The sequence below is a fragment of the Siphateles boraxobius genome, unplaced genomic scaffold (genome assembly GCF_051911475.1).
Source record: "Siphateles boraxobius isolate OS27281-9 unplaced genomic scaffold, OSU_SipBor_1 130, whole genome shotgun sequence".
Taxonomy (NCBI): domain Eukaryota; kingdom Metazoa; phylum Chordata; class Actinopteri; order Cypriniformes; family Leuciscidae; genus Siphateles; species Siphateles boraxobius.
The window spans coordinates 5,567,006-5,581,494 of NW_027508734.1; the positions used below are offsets into that span (position 1 = coordinate 5,567,006).

General features: G+C 40.6%; 1 protein-coding gene across 5 annotated transcripts in view; it reads left to right on the plus strand.

The window, feature by feature from the left end:
* Positions 1-14,489, plus strand: part of clcn3 (chloride channel 3) — a 77,829-nt gene that overhangs the window by 4,769 nt on the left and 58,571 nt on the right. For 3 of the 5 annotated variants that reach the window (XM_077227539.1, XM_077227542.1, XM_077227544.1), the window contains exon 2: positions 13,337-13,512. In XM_077227539.1, the coding sequence (XP_077083654.1) occupies positions 13,353-13,512 (160 nt within the window). In that variant the 5' untranslated portion in view covers positions 13,337-13,352. Of the gene's footprint in view, positions 1-11,069; positions 11,314-13,336; positions 13,513-14,489 lie in introns of those variants that run through there. The other 2 variants (XM_077227543.1, XM_077227540.1) reach the window with 2 other exon arrangements.

Here is a 14,489-nt window from a genome sequence, read left to right on the forward strand (position 1 = left end):
TATTTGCATTCAAAAACGATTTTCTATATTTGAAAATGTTTATCTTTTCATTGAAGTGACTTTTTATTGATTCTGTTGTTTGTTTGTTTGAAGCAACTTCTTTTTTGATTGAATGATAAAGACACAAATGTCCTACCTATTATATGGTCCAATCAAAAAACAATGTTACTTCAATTAAAAAGGTTGCTTTAAACAAAACAAAACGGACTTCTATCAAAGAAAACATTTTCAATCAAAGAAAAGCAGTGTTCAAATGTATTTTTTTGAGTCTCAAATATATTTTTGGATTCAAATACTTTTTTTCTTTGATTGAAAAGTTTTTCTTTTATTGAAGTGAAGGTTTTTTTAATTGAAAATATTTTTTTTGATTGAATAATAAAGAAACAAAACTACCTTACAAGTGTAAATGCATATGGTTGTTGAAACCACATGTAAATTTTACTCCTCCCAAAAATGCTAAAAAATAAACATGTGAGAGCGTGTTATATAGGCTATATGTAATGTTGTAGCCAGATATGACGGCGCTACTGCAACACGCATCACCGCAGATGAGAAGCTGACACCTGCCTCCGCCATCTCGCTGAATGCTGCAGAGACGCAGAGCCGCTATGCGGGAAGCACGTGACATAAAACGAGGCCAGCTATTGGCTATTCGCTACTTCTGCTGCTGTACTGGCTGAGTAAAACCTCCGGTGGCTCATTACTGCCACACTTTGGTCACCGCAGATTTAAAATATTTACGAAATGAGCCGCTTACGACAAATAAAAAGTAATTTAGCAACTAATCGATGACTAAATTAGTTGACAACTATTTTAATAATCGATTTTTATCGATTCAATCGATAAGTTGTTTCAGCCCTAGTATAGAGTGATTTTAGTTTCACTCAGTCAGCAGTTTCGGAAAGGTGTAGCCGGCTTGTAGGAGACGTTCTCGACTGGATCACTGCGTGTAGGAGAAGTGGAGACGTTCTCGACTGGATAACTGCTTGTAGGAGACGTTCTCGACTGGATAACTGCTTGTAGGAGACGTTCTCGACTGGATAACTGCGTGTAGGAGACGTTCTCGACTGGATAACTGCGTGTAGGAGACGTTCTCGACTGGATAACTGCGTGTAGGAGACGTTCTCGACTGGATAACTGCGTGTAGGAGACGTTCTCGACTGGATAACTGCGTGTAGGAGACGTTCTCGACTGGATAACTGCGTGTAGGAGACGTTCTCGACTGGATAACTGCGTGTAGATGTTCTCGACTGGATAACTGCGTGTAGTAGATGTTCTCGACTGGATAACTGCGTGTAGGAGACGTTCTCGACTGGATAACTGCTTGTAGGAGACGTTCTCGACTGGATAACTGCGTGTAGGAGACGTTCTCGACTGGATAACTGCGTGTAGGAGACGTTCTCGACTGGATAACTGCTTGTAGGAGACGTTCTCGACTGGATAACTGCGTGTAGGAGACGTGGAGACGTTCTCGACTGGATAACTGCGTGTAGGAGACGTTCTCGACTGGATAACTGCGTGTAGGAGACGTTCTCGACTGGATAACTGCGTGTAGGAGACGTTCTCGACTGGATAACTGCGTGTAGGAGACGTTCTCGACTGGATAACTGCGTGTAGGAGACGTTCTCGACTGGATAACTGCGTGTAGAAGACGTTCTCGACTGGATAACTGCGTGTAGGAGACGTGGAGACGTTCTCGACTGGATAACTGCGTGTAGGAGACGTGGAGACGTTCTCGACTGGATAACTGCGTGTAGATGTTCTCGACTGGATAACTGCTTGTAGGAGACGTTCTCGACTGGATAACTGCGTGTAGGAGACGTTCTCGACTGGATAACTGCGTGTAGATGTTCTCGACTGGATAACTGCGTGTAGGAGACGTGTAGACGTTCTCGACTGGATAACTGCGTGTAGGAGACGTTCTCGACTGGATAACTGCGTGTAGGAGACGTTCTCGACTGGATAATTGCGTGTAGGAGACGTTCTCGACTGGATAACTGCGTGTAGGAGACGTGGAGACGTTCTCGACTGGATAACTGCGTGTAGGAGACGTGGAGACGTTCTCGACTGGATAACTGCGTGTAGATGTTCTCGACTGGATAACTGCGTCTAGATGTTCTCGACTGGATAACTGCGTGTAGATGTTCTCGACTGGATAACTGCGTGTAGACGTTCTCGACTGGATAACTGCGTGTAGACGTTCTCGACTGGATAACTGCGTGTAGATGTTCTCGACTGGATAACTGCGTCTAGATGTTCTCGACTGGATAACTGCGTGTAGATGTTCTCGACTGGATAACTGCGTGTAGACGTTCTCGACTGGATAACTGCGTGTAGACGTTCTCGACTGGATAACTGCGTGAAAGGAGACGTTCTCGACTGGATAACTGCTTGTAGGAGACGTTCTCGACTGAATAACTGCTTGTAGGAGACGTTCTCGACTGGATAACTGCGTGTAGGAGACGTTCTCGACTGGATAACTGCGTGTAGACGTTCTCGACTGGATAACTGCGTGTAGACGTTCTCGACTGGATAACTGCGTGTAGATGTTCTCGACTGGATAACTGCGTGTAGATGTTCTCGACTGGATAACTGCGTGAAAGGAGACGTTCTCGACTGGATAACTGCGTGAAAGGAGACGTTCTCGACTGGATAACTGCGTGTAGACGTTCTCGACTGGATAACTGCGTGTAGGAGACGTTCTCGACTGGATAACTGCGTGTAGACGTTCTCGACTGGATAACTGCTTGTAGACGTTCTCGACTGGATAACTGCGTGTAGGAGAAGTTCTCGACTGGATAACTGCTTGTAGGAGACGTTCTCGACTGGATAACTGCGTGTAGACGTTCTCGACTGGATAACTGCTTGTAGACGTTCTCGACTGGATAACTGCGTGTAGACGTTCTCGACTGGATAACTGCGTGTAGATGTTCTCGACTGGATAACTGCTTGTAGGAGACGTTCTCGACTGGATAACTGCGTGTAGACGTTCTCGACTGGATAACTGCTTGTAGACGTTCTCGACTGGATAACTGCGTGTAGATGTTCTCGACTGGATAACTGCGTGAAAGGAGACGTTCTCGACTGCATTACTGCTTGTATGAGACGTTCTCGACTGGATAACTGCGTCTAGATGTTCTCGACTGGATAACTGCGTGTAGATGTTCTCGACTGGATAACTGCGTGTAGACGTTCTTGACTGGATAACTGCGTGTAGATGTTCTCGACTGGATAACTGCGTGTAGACGTTCTCGACTGGATAACTGCGTGTAGATGTTCTCGACTGGATAACTGCGTGTAGATGTTCTCGACTGGATAACTGCGTGTAGATGTTCTCGACTGGATAACTGCGTGTAGACGTTCTCGACTGGATAACTGCGTGTAGATGTTCTCGACTGGATAACTGCGTGTAGATGTTCTCTACTGGATAACTGCGTGTAGATGTTCTCGACTGGATAACTGCGTGTAGATGTTCTCGACTGGATAACTGCGTGTAGATGTTCTCGACTGGATAACTGCGTGAAAGGAGACGTTCTCGACTGGATAACTGCTTGTAGGAGACGTTCTCGACTGGATAACTGCGTGTAGGAGACGTGTAGACGTTCTCGACTGGATAACTGCGTGTAGACGTTCTCGACTGCATAACTGCTTGTAGGAGACGTTCTCGACTGGATAACTGCTTGTAGACGTTCTCGACTGGATAACTGCGTGTAGATGTTCTCAACTGGATAACTGCGTGAAAGGAGACGTTCTCGACTGGATAACTGCTTGTAGGAGACGTTCTCGACTGGATAACTGCGTGTAGGAGACGTGTAGACGTTCTCGACTGGATAACTGCGTGTAGATGTTCTCGACTGGATAACTGCGTGTAGACGTTCTCGACTGGATAACTGCGTGTAGACGTTCTCGACTGGATAACTGCGTGTAGATGTTCTCGACTGGATAACTGCGTGTAGGAGACGTTCTCGACTGGATAACTGCGTGTAGATGTTCTCGACTGCATAACTGCGTGTAGGAGACGTTCTCGACTGGATAACTGCGTGTAGATGTTCTCGACTGGATAACTGCGTGTAGATGTTCTCGACTGGATAACTGCGTGTAGATGTTCTCGACTGGATAACTGCGTGTAGACTTTCTTGACTGGATAACTGCGTGTAGATGTTCTCGACTGGATAACTGCGTGTAGATGTTCTCGACTGGATAACTGCGTGTAGATGTTCTCGACTGGATAACTGCGTGAAAGGAGACGTTCTCGACTGGATAACTGCTTGTAGGAGACGTTCTCGACTGGATAACTGCGTGTAGGAGACGTTCTCGACTGGATAACTGCGTGTAGGAGACGTTCTCGACTGGATAACTGCGTGTAGATGTTCTCGACTGGATAACTGCGTGTAGATGTTCTCGACTGCATAACTGCTTGTAGGAGACGTTCTCGACTGGATAACTGCTTGTAGACGTTCTCGACTGGATAACTGTGTGTAGATGTTCTCGACTGGATAACTGCGTGAAAGGAGACGTTCTCGACTGGATAACTGCGTGTAGACGTTCTCGACTGCATAACTGCTTGTAGGAGACGTTCTCGACTGGATAACTGCTTGTAGACGTTCTCGACTGGATAACTGCGTGTAGATGTTCTCGACTGGATAACTGCGTGAAAGGAGACGTTCTCGACTGGATAACTGCGTGTAGGAGACGTATAGACGTTCTCGACTGGATAACTGCGTGTAGACGTTCTCGACTGCATAACTGCTTGTAGGAGACGTTCTCGACTGGATAACTGCGTGTAGGAGAAGTTCTCGACTGGATAACTGCGTGTAGACGTTCTCGACTGGATAACTGCGTGTAGACGTTCTCGACTGGATAACTGCGTGTAGACGTTCTCGACTGGATAACTGCGTGTAGACGTTCTCGACTGGATAACTGCGTGAAAGGAGACGTTCTCGACTGGATAACTGCTTGTAGGAGACGTTCTCGACTGGATAACTGCTTGTAGGAGACGTGTAGACGTTCTCGACTGGATAACTGCGTGTAGATGTTCTCGACTGCATAACTGCTTGTAGGAGACGTTCTCGACTGGATAACTGCGTGTAGATGTTCTCGTCTGCATAACTGCTTGTAGGAGACGTTCTCGACTGGATAACTGCTTGTATGAGACGTTCTCGACTGGATAACTGCGTGTAGATGTTCTCGACTGGATAACTGCGTGTAGGAGAAGTTCTCGACTGGATAACTGCGTGTAGATGTTCTCGACTGGATAACTGCGTGTAGATGTTCTCGACTGGATAACTGCGTGTAGGAGACGTTCTCGACTGGATAACTGCGTGTAGATGTTCTCGACTGGATAACTGCGTGTAGGAGACGTTCTCGACTGGATAACTGCGTGTAGACGTTCTCGACTGGATAACTGCGTGTAGATGTTCTCGACTGAATAACTGCGTGTAGGAGAAGTTCTCGACTGGATAACTGCGTGTAGATGTTCTCGACTGGATAACTGCGTGTAGGATACGTTCTCGACTGGATAACTGCGTGTAGACGTTCTCGACTGGATAACTGCGTGTAGATGTTCTCGACTGGATAACTGCGTGTAGATGTTCTCGACTGGATAACTGCGTGTAGGAGACGTTCTCGACTGGATAACTGCGTGTAGATGTTCTCGACTGGATAACTGCGTGTAGACTTTCTTGACTGGATAACTGCGTGTAGATGTTCTCGACTGGATAACTGCGTGTAGATGTTCTCGACTGGATAACTGCGTGAAAGGAGACGTTCTCGACTGGATAACTGCTTGTAGGAGACGTTCTCGACTGGATAACTGCGTGTAGGAGACGTTCTCGACTGGATAACTGCGTGTAGGAGACGTTCTCGACTGGATAACTGCGTGTAGGAGACGTTCTCGACTGGATAACTGCGTGTAGATGTTCTCGACTGGATAACTGCGTGTAGATGTTCTCGACTGCATAACTGCTTGTAGGAGACGTTCTCGACTGGATAACTGCTTGTAGACGTTCTCGACTGGATAACTGTGTGTAGATGTTCTCGACTGGATAACTGCGTGAAAGGAGACGTTCTCGACTGGATAACTGCGTGTAGACGTTCTCGTCTGCATAACTGCTTGTAGGAGACGTTCTCGACTGGATAACTGCTTGTAGACGTTCTCGACTGGATAACTGCGTGTAGATGTTCTCGACTGGATAACTGCGTGAAAGGAGACGTTCTCGACTGGATAACTGCGTGTAGGAGACGTATAGACGTTCTCGACTGGATAACTGCGTGTAGACGTTCTCGACTGCATAACTGCTTGTAGGAGACGTTCTCGACTGGATAACTGCGTGTAGGAGAAGTTCTCGACTGGATAACTGCGTGTAGACGTTCTCGACTGGATAACTGCGTGTAGACGTTCTCGACTGGATAACTGCGTGTAGACGTTCTCGACTGGATAACTGCGTGAAAGGAGACGTTCTCGACTGGATAACTGCTTGTAGGAGACGTTCTCGACTGGATAACTGCTTGTAGGAGACGTGTAGACGTTCTCGACTGGATAACTGCGTGTAGATGTTCTCGACTGCATAACTGCTTGTAGGAGACGTTCTCGACTGGATAACTGCGTGTAGATGTTCTCGTCTGCATAACTGCTTGTAGGAGACGTTCTCGACTGGATAACTGCTTGTATGAGACGTTCTCGACTGGATAACTGCGTGTAGATGTTCTCGACTGGATAACTGCGTGTAGGAGAAGTTCTCGACTGGATAACTGCGTGTAGATGTTCTCGACTGGATAACTGCGTGTAGATGTTCTCGACTGGATAACTGCGTGTAGGAGACGTTCTCGACTGGATAACTGCGTGTAGATGTTCTCGACTGGATAACTGCGTGTAGGAGACGTTCTCGACTGGATAACTGCGTGTAGGAGACGTTCTCGACTGGATAACTGCGTGTAGATGTTCTCGACTGGATAACTGCGTGTAGGAGACGTTCTCGACTGGATAACTGCGTGTAGACGTTCTCGACTGGATAACTGCGTGTAGATGTTCTCGACTGGATAACTGCGTGTAGGAGAAGTTCTCGACTGGATAACTGCGTGTAGATGTTCTCGACTGGATAACTGCGTGTAGGAGACGTTCTCGACTGGATAACTGCGTGTAGACGTTCTCGACTGGATAACTGCGTGTAGATGTTCTCGACTGGATAACTGCGTGTAGATGTTCTCGACTGGATAACTGCGTGTAGGAGACGTTCTCGACTGGATAACTGCGTGTAGACGTTCTCGACTGGATAACTGCGTGTAGATGTTCTCGACTGGATAACTGCGTGTAGGAGACGTTCTCGACTGGATAACTGCGTGTAGATGTTCTCGACTGCATAACTGCGTGTAGGAGACGTTCTCGACTGGATAACTGCGTGTAGATGTTCTCGACTGGATAACTGCGTGTAGATGTTCTCGACTGGATAACTGCGTGTAGATGTTCTCGACTGGATAACTGCGTTTAGATGTTCTCGACTGGATAACTGCGTCTAGACGTTCTCGACTGGATAACTGCGTGTAGATGTTCTCGACTGGATAACTGCGTGTAGGAGAAGTTCTCGACTGGATAACTGCGTGTAGACGTTCTCGACTGGATAACTGCGTGTAGACGTTCTCGACTGGATAACTGCGTGTAGATGTTCTCGACTGGATAACTGCGTGTAGATGTTCTCGACTGGATAACTGCGTGTAGATGTTCTCGACTGGATAACTGCGTGTAGATGTTCTCGACTGGATAACTGCGTGTAGATGTTCTCGACTGGATAACTGCGTGTAGATGTTCTCGACTGGATAACTGCGTGTAGATGTTCTCGACTGGATAACTGCTTGTATGAGACGTTCTCGACTGGATAACTGCGATCGACTGGATCTCTTGCTGACATCACTTTGTCGTTGCTATGGTGATCTAAAGGCTTGCAGTGAGATGGAAATTTTTGCTGATGTCACCAGGGCAGGTGTCAATCACCAGATCTAAATCAGGACCCGTCAGAGCTGGCCAACACACTGCCTTTCTGAAACCAAAACCAGCCTGGAAAATTTATTTTCTCAAAATAATAAGGAAAAAAACAATAATAATCTGAATATTGTATTTAAAAATAAACACAAATTTGGTTGCAATACAATAAATAAGATTAAGTTAATAGATAAATTTAAAAAAAAAAAGAAAATTAAATAAGCAAATAATTGTGTAAATAATACATCAACATTACAGTGTTATAATTAGTAGAACATTTTATAATTAACTTAATATATAATATAACTAAAAATATCTGTATTATATTTATAATTTAAATGTTTTAAATGAAATAAAATATTTTTTTTTAGATATTTGATTCAGTTTTGATTTTACTAAATTGTGTGATGCATTATTATGAAGTCTGGAATACGGCCATCATTCAAGAGTATTTTGGTATAGTTAATTTAGTTTTATATTCTTTTTTTAATTCATATTATTAAAAAGAACAACTGCTGTTTTCATTACATAATACTTTGAGTGCCATTCGAGTTATTACAATAATTTATGATACTCCGCAATCAGCACATGATTTTTTTCTAGGGATGCACCGATATGAAAACTTTTTTTATATAAAGAAGCCGATAACTGCCGATAACCGATATATTGGCCAATAAATCTAAACCAAAATTTTTAAATACTTTTTGAGAGCCTGATTACAAAAATACCAAAAGTCTCACCATTCAATCCATGTCTCAAGCACACAATTATAATAATGTTCTCATGATAATTTGATGTAGCCTGTATGACAAACTGCACGTTGAACTGAACTGTATTTTCCTTTTTTGAAGTTATTCCAATCATATTTCAAGCAATTCAAAAGCCTCATGTTGAACAGTGCGCATCTGAAGCCTGGTAATCCATTATTTATCGTCTTTAATATATCGGCCAACTTTTCTTATCGGGCCGATAACGATAACATTAAAAATGTACATATATCGGCTGATACCGATATGGTGGCCGATTTATCGTGCATACTCTTATCTTTTTCATAATAATGCACCAGTGCACTGAATGTCCTCATGTTGGATGAGTTGTTATTGGCTCTATGATTTCCTCCCAATCCCTGAGAAAAGGCTCTTGGATCTCTGATCTCATAAAAAAACACTCTTATTGAAGTAAATGTCTTCAGTCAGATTCCTCCTTCACAGAGCTGCTGTTGTTCTCCAAGAGCAACTCGATTCCTGAAGCTCATGATTTTTCTGTAAAATTAATTTATTGCCTAAAACATCCTCTTCATTCAGTAATAAGCACAAGCACACATTAAAGGGAATGAAATGCATGAAGTAAACAATATATTTATATAACACAATTTATTTATTTCAGTTATATTGTTTATTATCATTCAAACCTTTATATTTATTGCTAACAAATTATTATTATTTAACAGAACAAATATTTATATTTATTTATATTATTTAGCAACATTCATATTTTTTTAAATATTATAAAATATTTAATAATTATTACAGACAAATAATGGTATTTTATACCATTTTTTAATGGTATTTCATTATGACAAATTTATTTTTTTACATTTTTTACATTTAGCAACATTAATAATTAATTATTTTTAAGTTTTACTATTATTTTTCAAACCTGTATGAATCAAATATTTATTTATTAACAAATTATTATTTAAAAACATATATATATATTTAATTGTTCTTGCACAAAATAATGGTATTTATTGATAATAAAGTAATAATTTTAATTTATTATTTTTTATGTATATATTTTTTAATGATTTAAAAGTAAAAATAATAATTTTCAAGTCGCACCGTCTTCATGTCACTTTGGATTATAAGTAGAATTTCAAAACATGGACGCTGCCGTTGTAAAGCTGGTTAATTATTTCCATCGTTATTATTAATGATTTCAGTCCAGCAGAGACTTGTGACTGTAACTCTGCACACGAGCACTCGTGATTCATCTTAGACCCACAAACTGAGATACGAGAAGCAAAACTGGAGAGAGAGAGAGAGAGAGAAAGAGAAAGAAAGAGTTAGAGAGATAGTTAGATAGAGAGTTAGATAGAGAGTGACAGTGAGTATAAAAGTATTAGAACAACAGTACGAAATCTTTCAAATCAAAAACACAGAGATCCTGTCAATCAAGAACTCTGTCATCAATATCATGAAGCTCTTAAAGTGTACAAACAAACTCGAAGAGCAAAACAGGAAGAGCACACAGAACAATTATTTCAAGCAATGGAGGAGTCGGTGAATACCAGTAACTTTTGGAACATTAAGAACTTTTGGAACATTAAGAACTTTTGGAACATTTGGAACTCTCTGGGAATAACAGGAAAGAACACACTCTGAAAATCTATACAAAACAACTGAAACAAGTCTTGCTTGAAATGAAATAAAAACCAAATTAGAAATCCTGAAAGAAAAAATGAATTTCCCATCAGATAAATCCAGCAAAGCATGTGGCATTGATGGAATATTAAATAAACCGCAATAATCAAATTGATCAACATTGTTTTGAATGTTATATATTTCCCCTGACACTTGAATCAAAGCCTGACTACACCCGTCTTTAAACAACTCGACAAATATGAGCCAAACAACCACAGCCTGGGGAAAATATTCTGCTCGATTATTAATATACGAGAGAGAGAGAGAGAGAGAGAGAGAGAGAGAGAGAGCAAGAGAGAGAGAGAGAATGAGAGAGCAAGAGAGAGAGAGACAGAGAGAGAGAGAGAGAGAGAGAGAGAGAGAGAGAGCAAGAGAGAGAGAGAGAGAGAGAGAGAGAGCAAGAGAGAGAGAGAGAATGAGAGAGCAAGAGAGAGAGAGAGAGAGACAGAGAGAGAGAGAGAGCAAGCAAGAGAGAGAGAGAGAGAGAGAGAGAGAGAGAGAGAGAGAGAGAGAGAGAGAGCAAGAGAGAGAGAGAGAGAGAGAGAGAGAGCAAGAGAGAGAGAGAGAGAGAGAGAGCAAGAGAGAGAGAGAGCAAGAGAGAGAGAGAGAATGAGAGAGCAAGAGAGAGAGAGAGAGCGAGAGAGAGAGAGAGAGAGAGAGAGAGAGCAAGAGAGAGAGAGAGAGCAAGAGAGAGAGAGAGAGTGAGAGAGAGAGAGAGAGAGAGAGCAAGAGAGAGAGAGAGAGAGAGAGCAAGAGAGAGAGAGAGAATGAGAGAGCAAGAGAGAGAGAGAGAGAGAGAGAGAGAGAGAGAGAGAGACACTGAGTGTGTTTGGTGGTCCAGAAGGAGCCTGTGAAACTTTATTCTCGTAATGAAGCGGACGGCTGTGGTGTTGTGAGAGTTTCTCTGGAATAACTGTAAGTCACAAGCTTCCTCTGTCTATTTTTGTCCCTTATTTGACCATTTATTTTTGTACCACTACATCTAATATCAATGATCAGTTTTTGTGTCATTTTCAGAGTAATTTCAGTGGGAGAGTTACTGTCAGTGAAGGAGTGCAGTGTTAAACAGTGAGCATTGCTCCTGACTCAGGGTTTAATACAGTAAAGTCTACTCTGAATGACACACACACACACACACATACACACACACACACACACACACACCCAGAGCGTCTGAACACTTGCTGCTGTCATTTACCGTGTTGTTTTCACTCACTCTCTCTGTGTGAATACACTGCGCTCTGTCCAATAGGAGGCAGCACTGATTCAAAACATTGTCAGCGTATAGAATGTTTGTTCGATTGTTTGTTTATTATTATAATAGTAAAGCCTGCATGGCATTTATTTATTTATTTATTTATTTATTATAATAATAATGAAGCCTGCATGGCATTCATTTATTCATAATATCTGTTTATTATTATTATTAATAATAATAATAATCATGAAACGTGCATTTATTATTTTATTTGTTTTTATTTTATTTATAACAACGACTAATAACAATGAAAACTGCATGGCATTTATTTATTCATAATATATATTTATTATTAATAATAATAATAATAACGAAACCTAATGGCATTAATTTATTTGTAATATCATTTATTATTAATAAAAACGGCATTTATGTATTTGTTTGTTTATTTATTTATAACAATGAATAATAATAATGAAACCTGCATGGCATTCATTTATTCATAATATCTATTTATTAATAATAATAGGATTAATGAAACCGAATTTTATTTGTTTGTTTGTTTATTTATAACAATGATTAATTAATAATAATAAGAATGAAACCTGCATGGCATTCATTTATTAATATTTGTTTATTAGTAATAATAACAATGAAACCGGCATTTATTTATTTATTTGTTTTTTTATTTATTTATAACATCAACTAATTATAATAATAATGTAACCAGCATGACATTCATTTACATAATAATTCTATTTATTATTATTGTTCCTCAAACCTACACTAGTAGTAATATGTATTTATTATTTAATAATAACAATAATTTTAATGGAGGACTATGAATGATCTTTAAAAAACAAAATGAAGGAACAAGTTATCAATTTAATAATTATTCAAACATAAAAATGTAAATAAAAAACTAACTTAATAGACGTGTAAAATGGTTTATTTAATTCATGTTTATATAGTAGATACTATATATATTTTTAATACTTTAATATGTTTAAATATGTTGAAAGTTTAAAACATGTTTTATATGTTTAAAATGGACAGATTAAAGTAAATCATGTTTTAAAATGTGGTTAAATAAAAATAATAAAAAACATTAATAAATCCTTTAAATGTGTAGGAATTTGTTTAATATGTATTTAAATGTTAAATATGTTAAAAACATATAATGTATTATGTTTAAATTGACTAAATAAAAGACCAAAAAACTATTTTTATGTTTTGAAATGTTGTTAAATAAAATAATACAATACATTAATAATTTAAATGTAGATTTGAACCATTTTGAAAAAGATTTATTAAATAATTGTTTTACTAGTTCATTTAACTACATTATTAAACGGTTTTTGGTACGTCTATTAATTCGTCCATTTAAAATGGCATTTTTCCATTTGTATGTTTGCCTGATTAAATTGATAACTTGAAGTGTGTTTGTGGTGAGGGAAGTGTGTCTTCAGTGTGTCTTTGCGGAGCTCAGTTTGCTGAATCATGTCACCTGACTGTCTGCTCTCTCTGTGTGTGTGTGTGTGTGTGTGTGTGTGTGTGTGTGTGTGTGTGTGTGTGTGTGTGTGTGTGTGTGTGTGTGTGTGTGTGTGTGTGTGTGTGTGTGTGTGTGTGTCTCCTCAGGGTGTTGTGTAGCTATATGGAGTCTGAGCAGTTGTGTGTGTGTCTCCTCAGGGTGTTGTGTAGCTATATGGAGTCTGAGCAGTTGTGTGTGTGTCTCCTCAGGGTGTTGTGTAGCTAAATGGAGTCTGAGCAGTTGTTCACCAGAGGCTACGGCAGGAACAGCTACAACAGCATCACGAGCGCCAGCAGTGACGAAGAGCTTCTCGATGGAGCCGGCGTCATCATGGACTTCCACACAACAGAAGACGACAACCTTCTCGACGGGGACGCGTCTCCAGGTAAACCACACACTGCACCCATACACTCCTCCATACACTCCTCCATACACTCCTATATACACTTTTCCATACACTCCTCCATACACTCCTCCATACACTCCTATATACACTTTTCCATACACTCCTATATACACTCCTCCATACACTCCTCCATACACTCCTCCATACACTCCTCCATACACTCCTATATACACTCCTCCATACACTCCTATATACACTTTTCCATACACTCCTATATACACTCCTCCATACACTCTTATATACACTCCTCCATACACTCCTATATACACTTTTCCATACACTCCTATATACACTTTTCCATACACTCCTATATACACTTTTCCATAAACTCCTACATACACTCCTATATACACTTTTCCATACACTCCTATATACACTCCCCCATACACTCCTATATACACTTTTCCATACACTCCTATATACACTCATCCATACACTCCTATATACACTCCTCCATACACTCCTCCATAAACTCCTCCATACACTCCTATATACACTCATCCACACAGTCATATATACACTCCTCCATACACTCCTCCATACACACCTATATACACTCCTCCATACACTCCTATATACACTCCTCCATACACTCCTATATACACTCCTCCATACACTCCTCCATAAACTCCTCCATACACTCCTATATACACTCATCCACACAGTCATATATACACTCCTCCATACACTCCTCCATACACACCTATATACACTCCTCCATACACATCCTCCATACACTCCTATATACACTCCTCCATACACTCCTAAATACACTCCTCCATACACTCCTAAATACACTCCTCCATACACTCCTATATACACTCCTCCATACACTCCTATATACACTCCCCCATACACTCCTATATACACTTTTCCATACACTCCTATATACACTCCTCCATACACTCCTATATACACTCCTCCATACACTCCTATATACACTCCTATATACACTC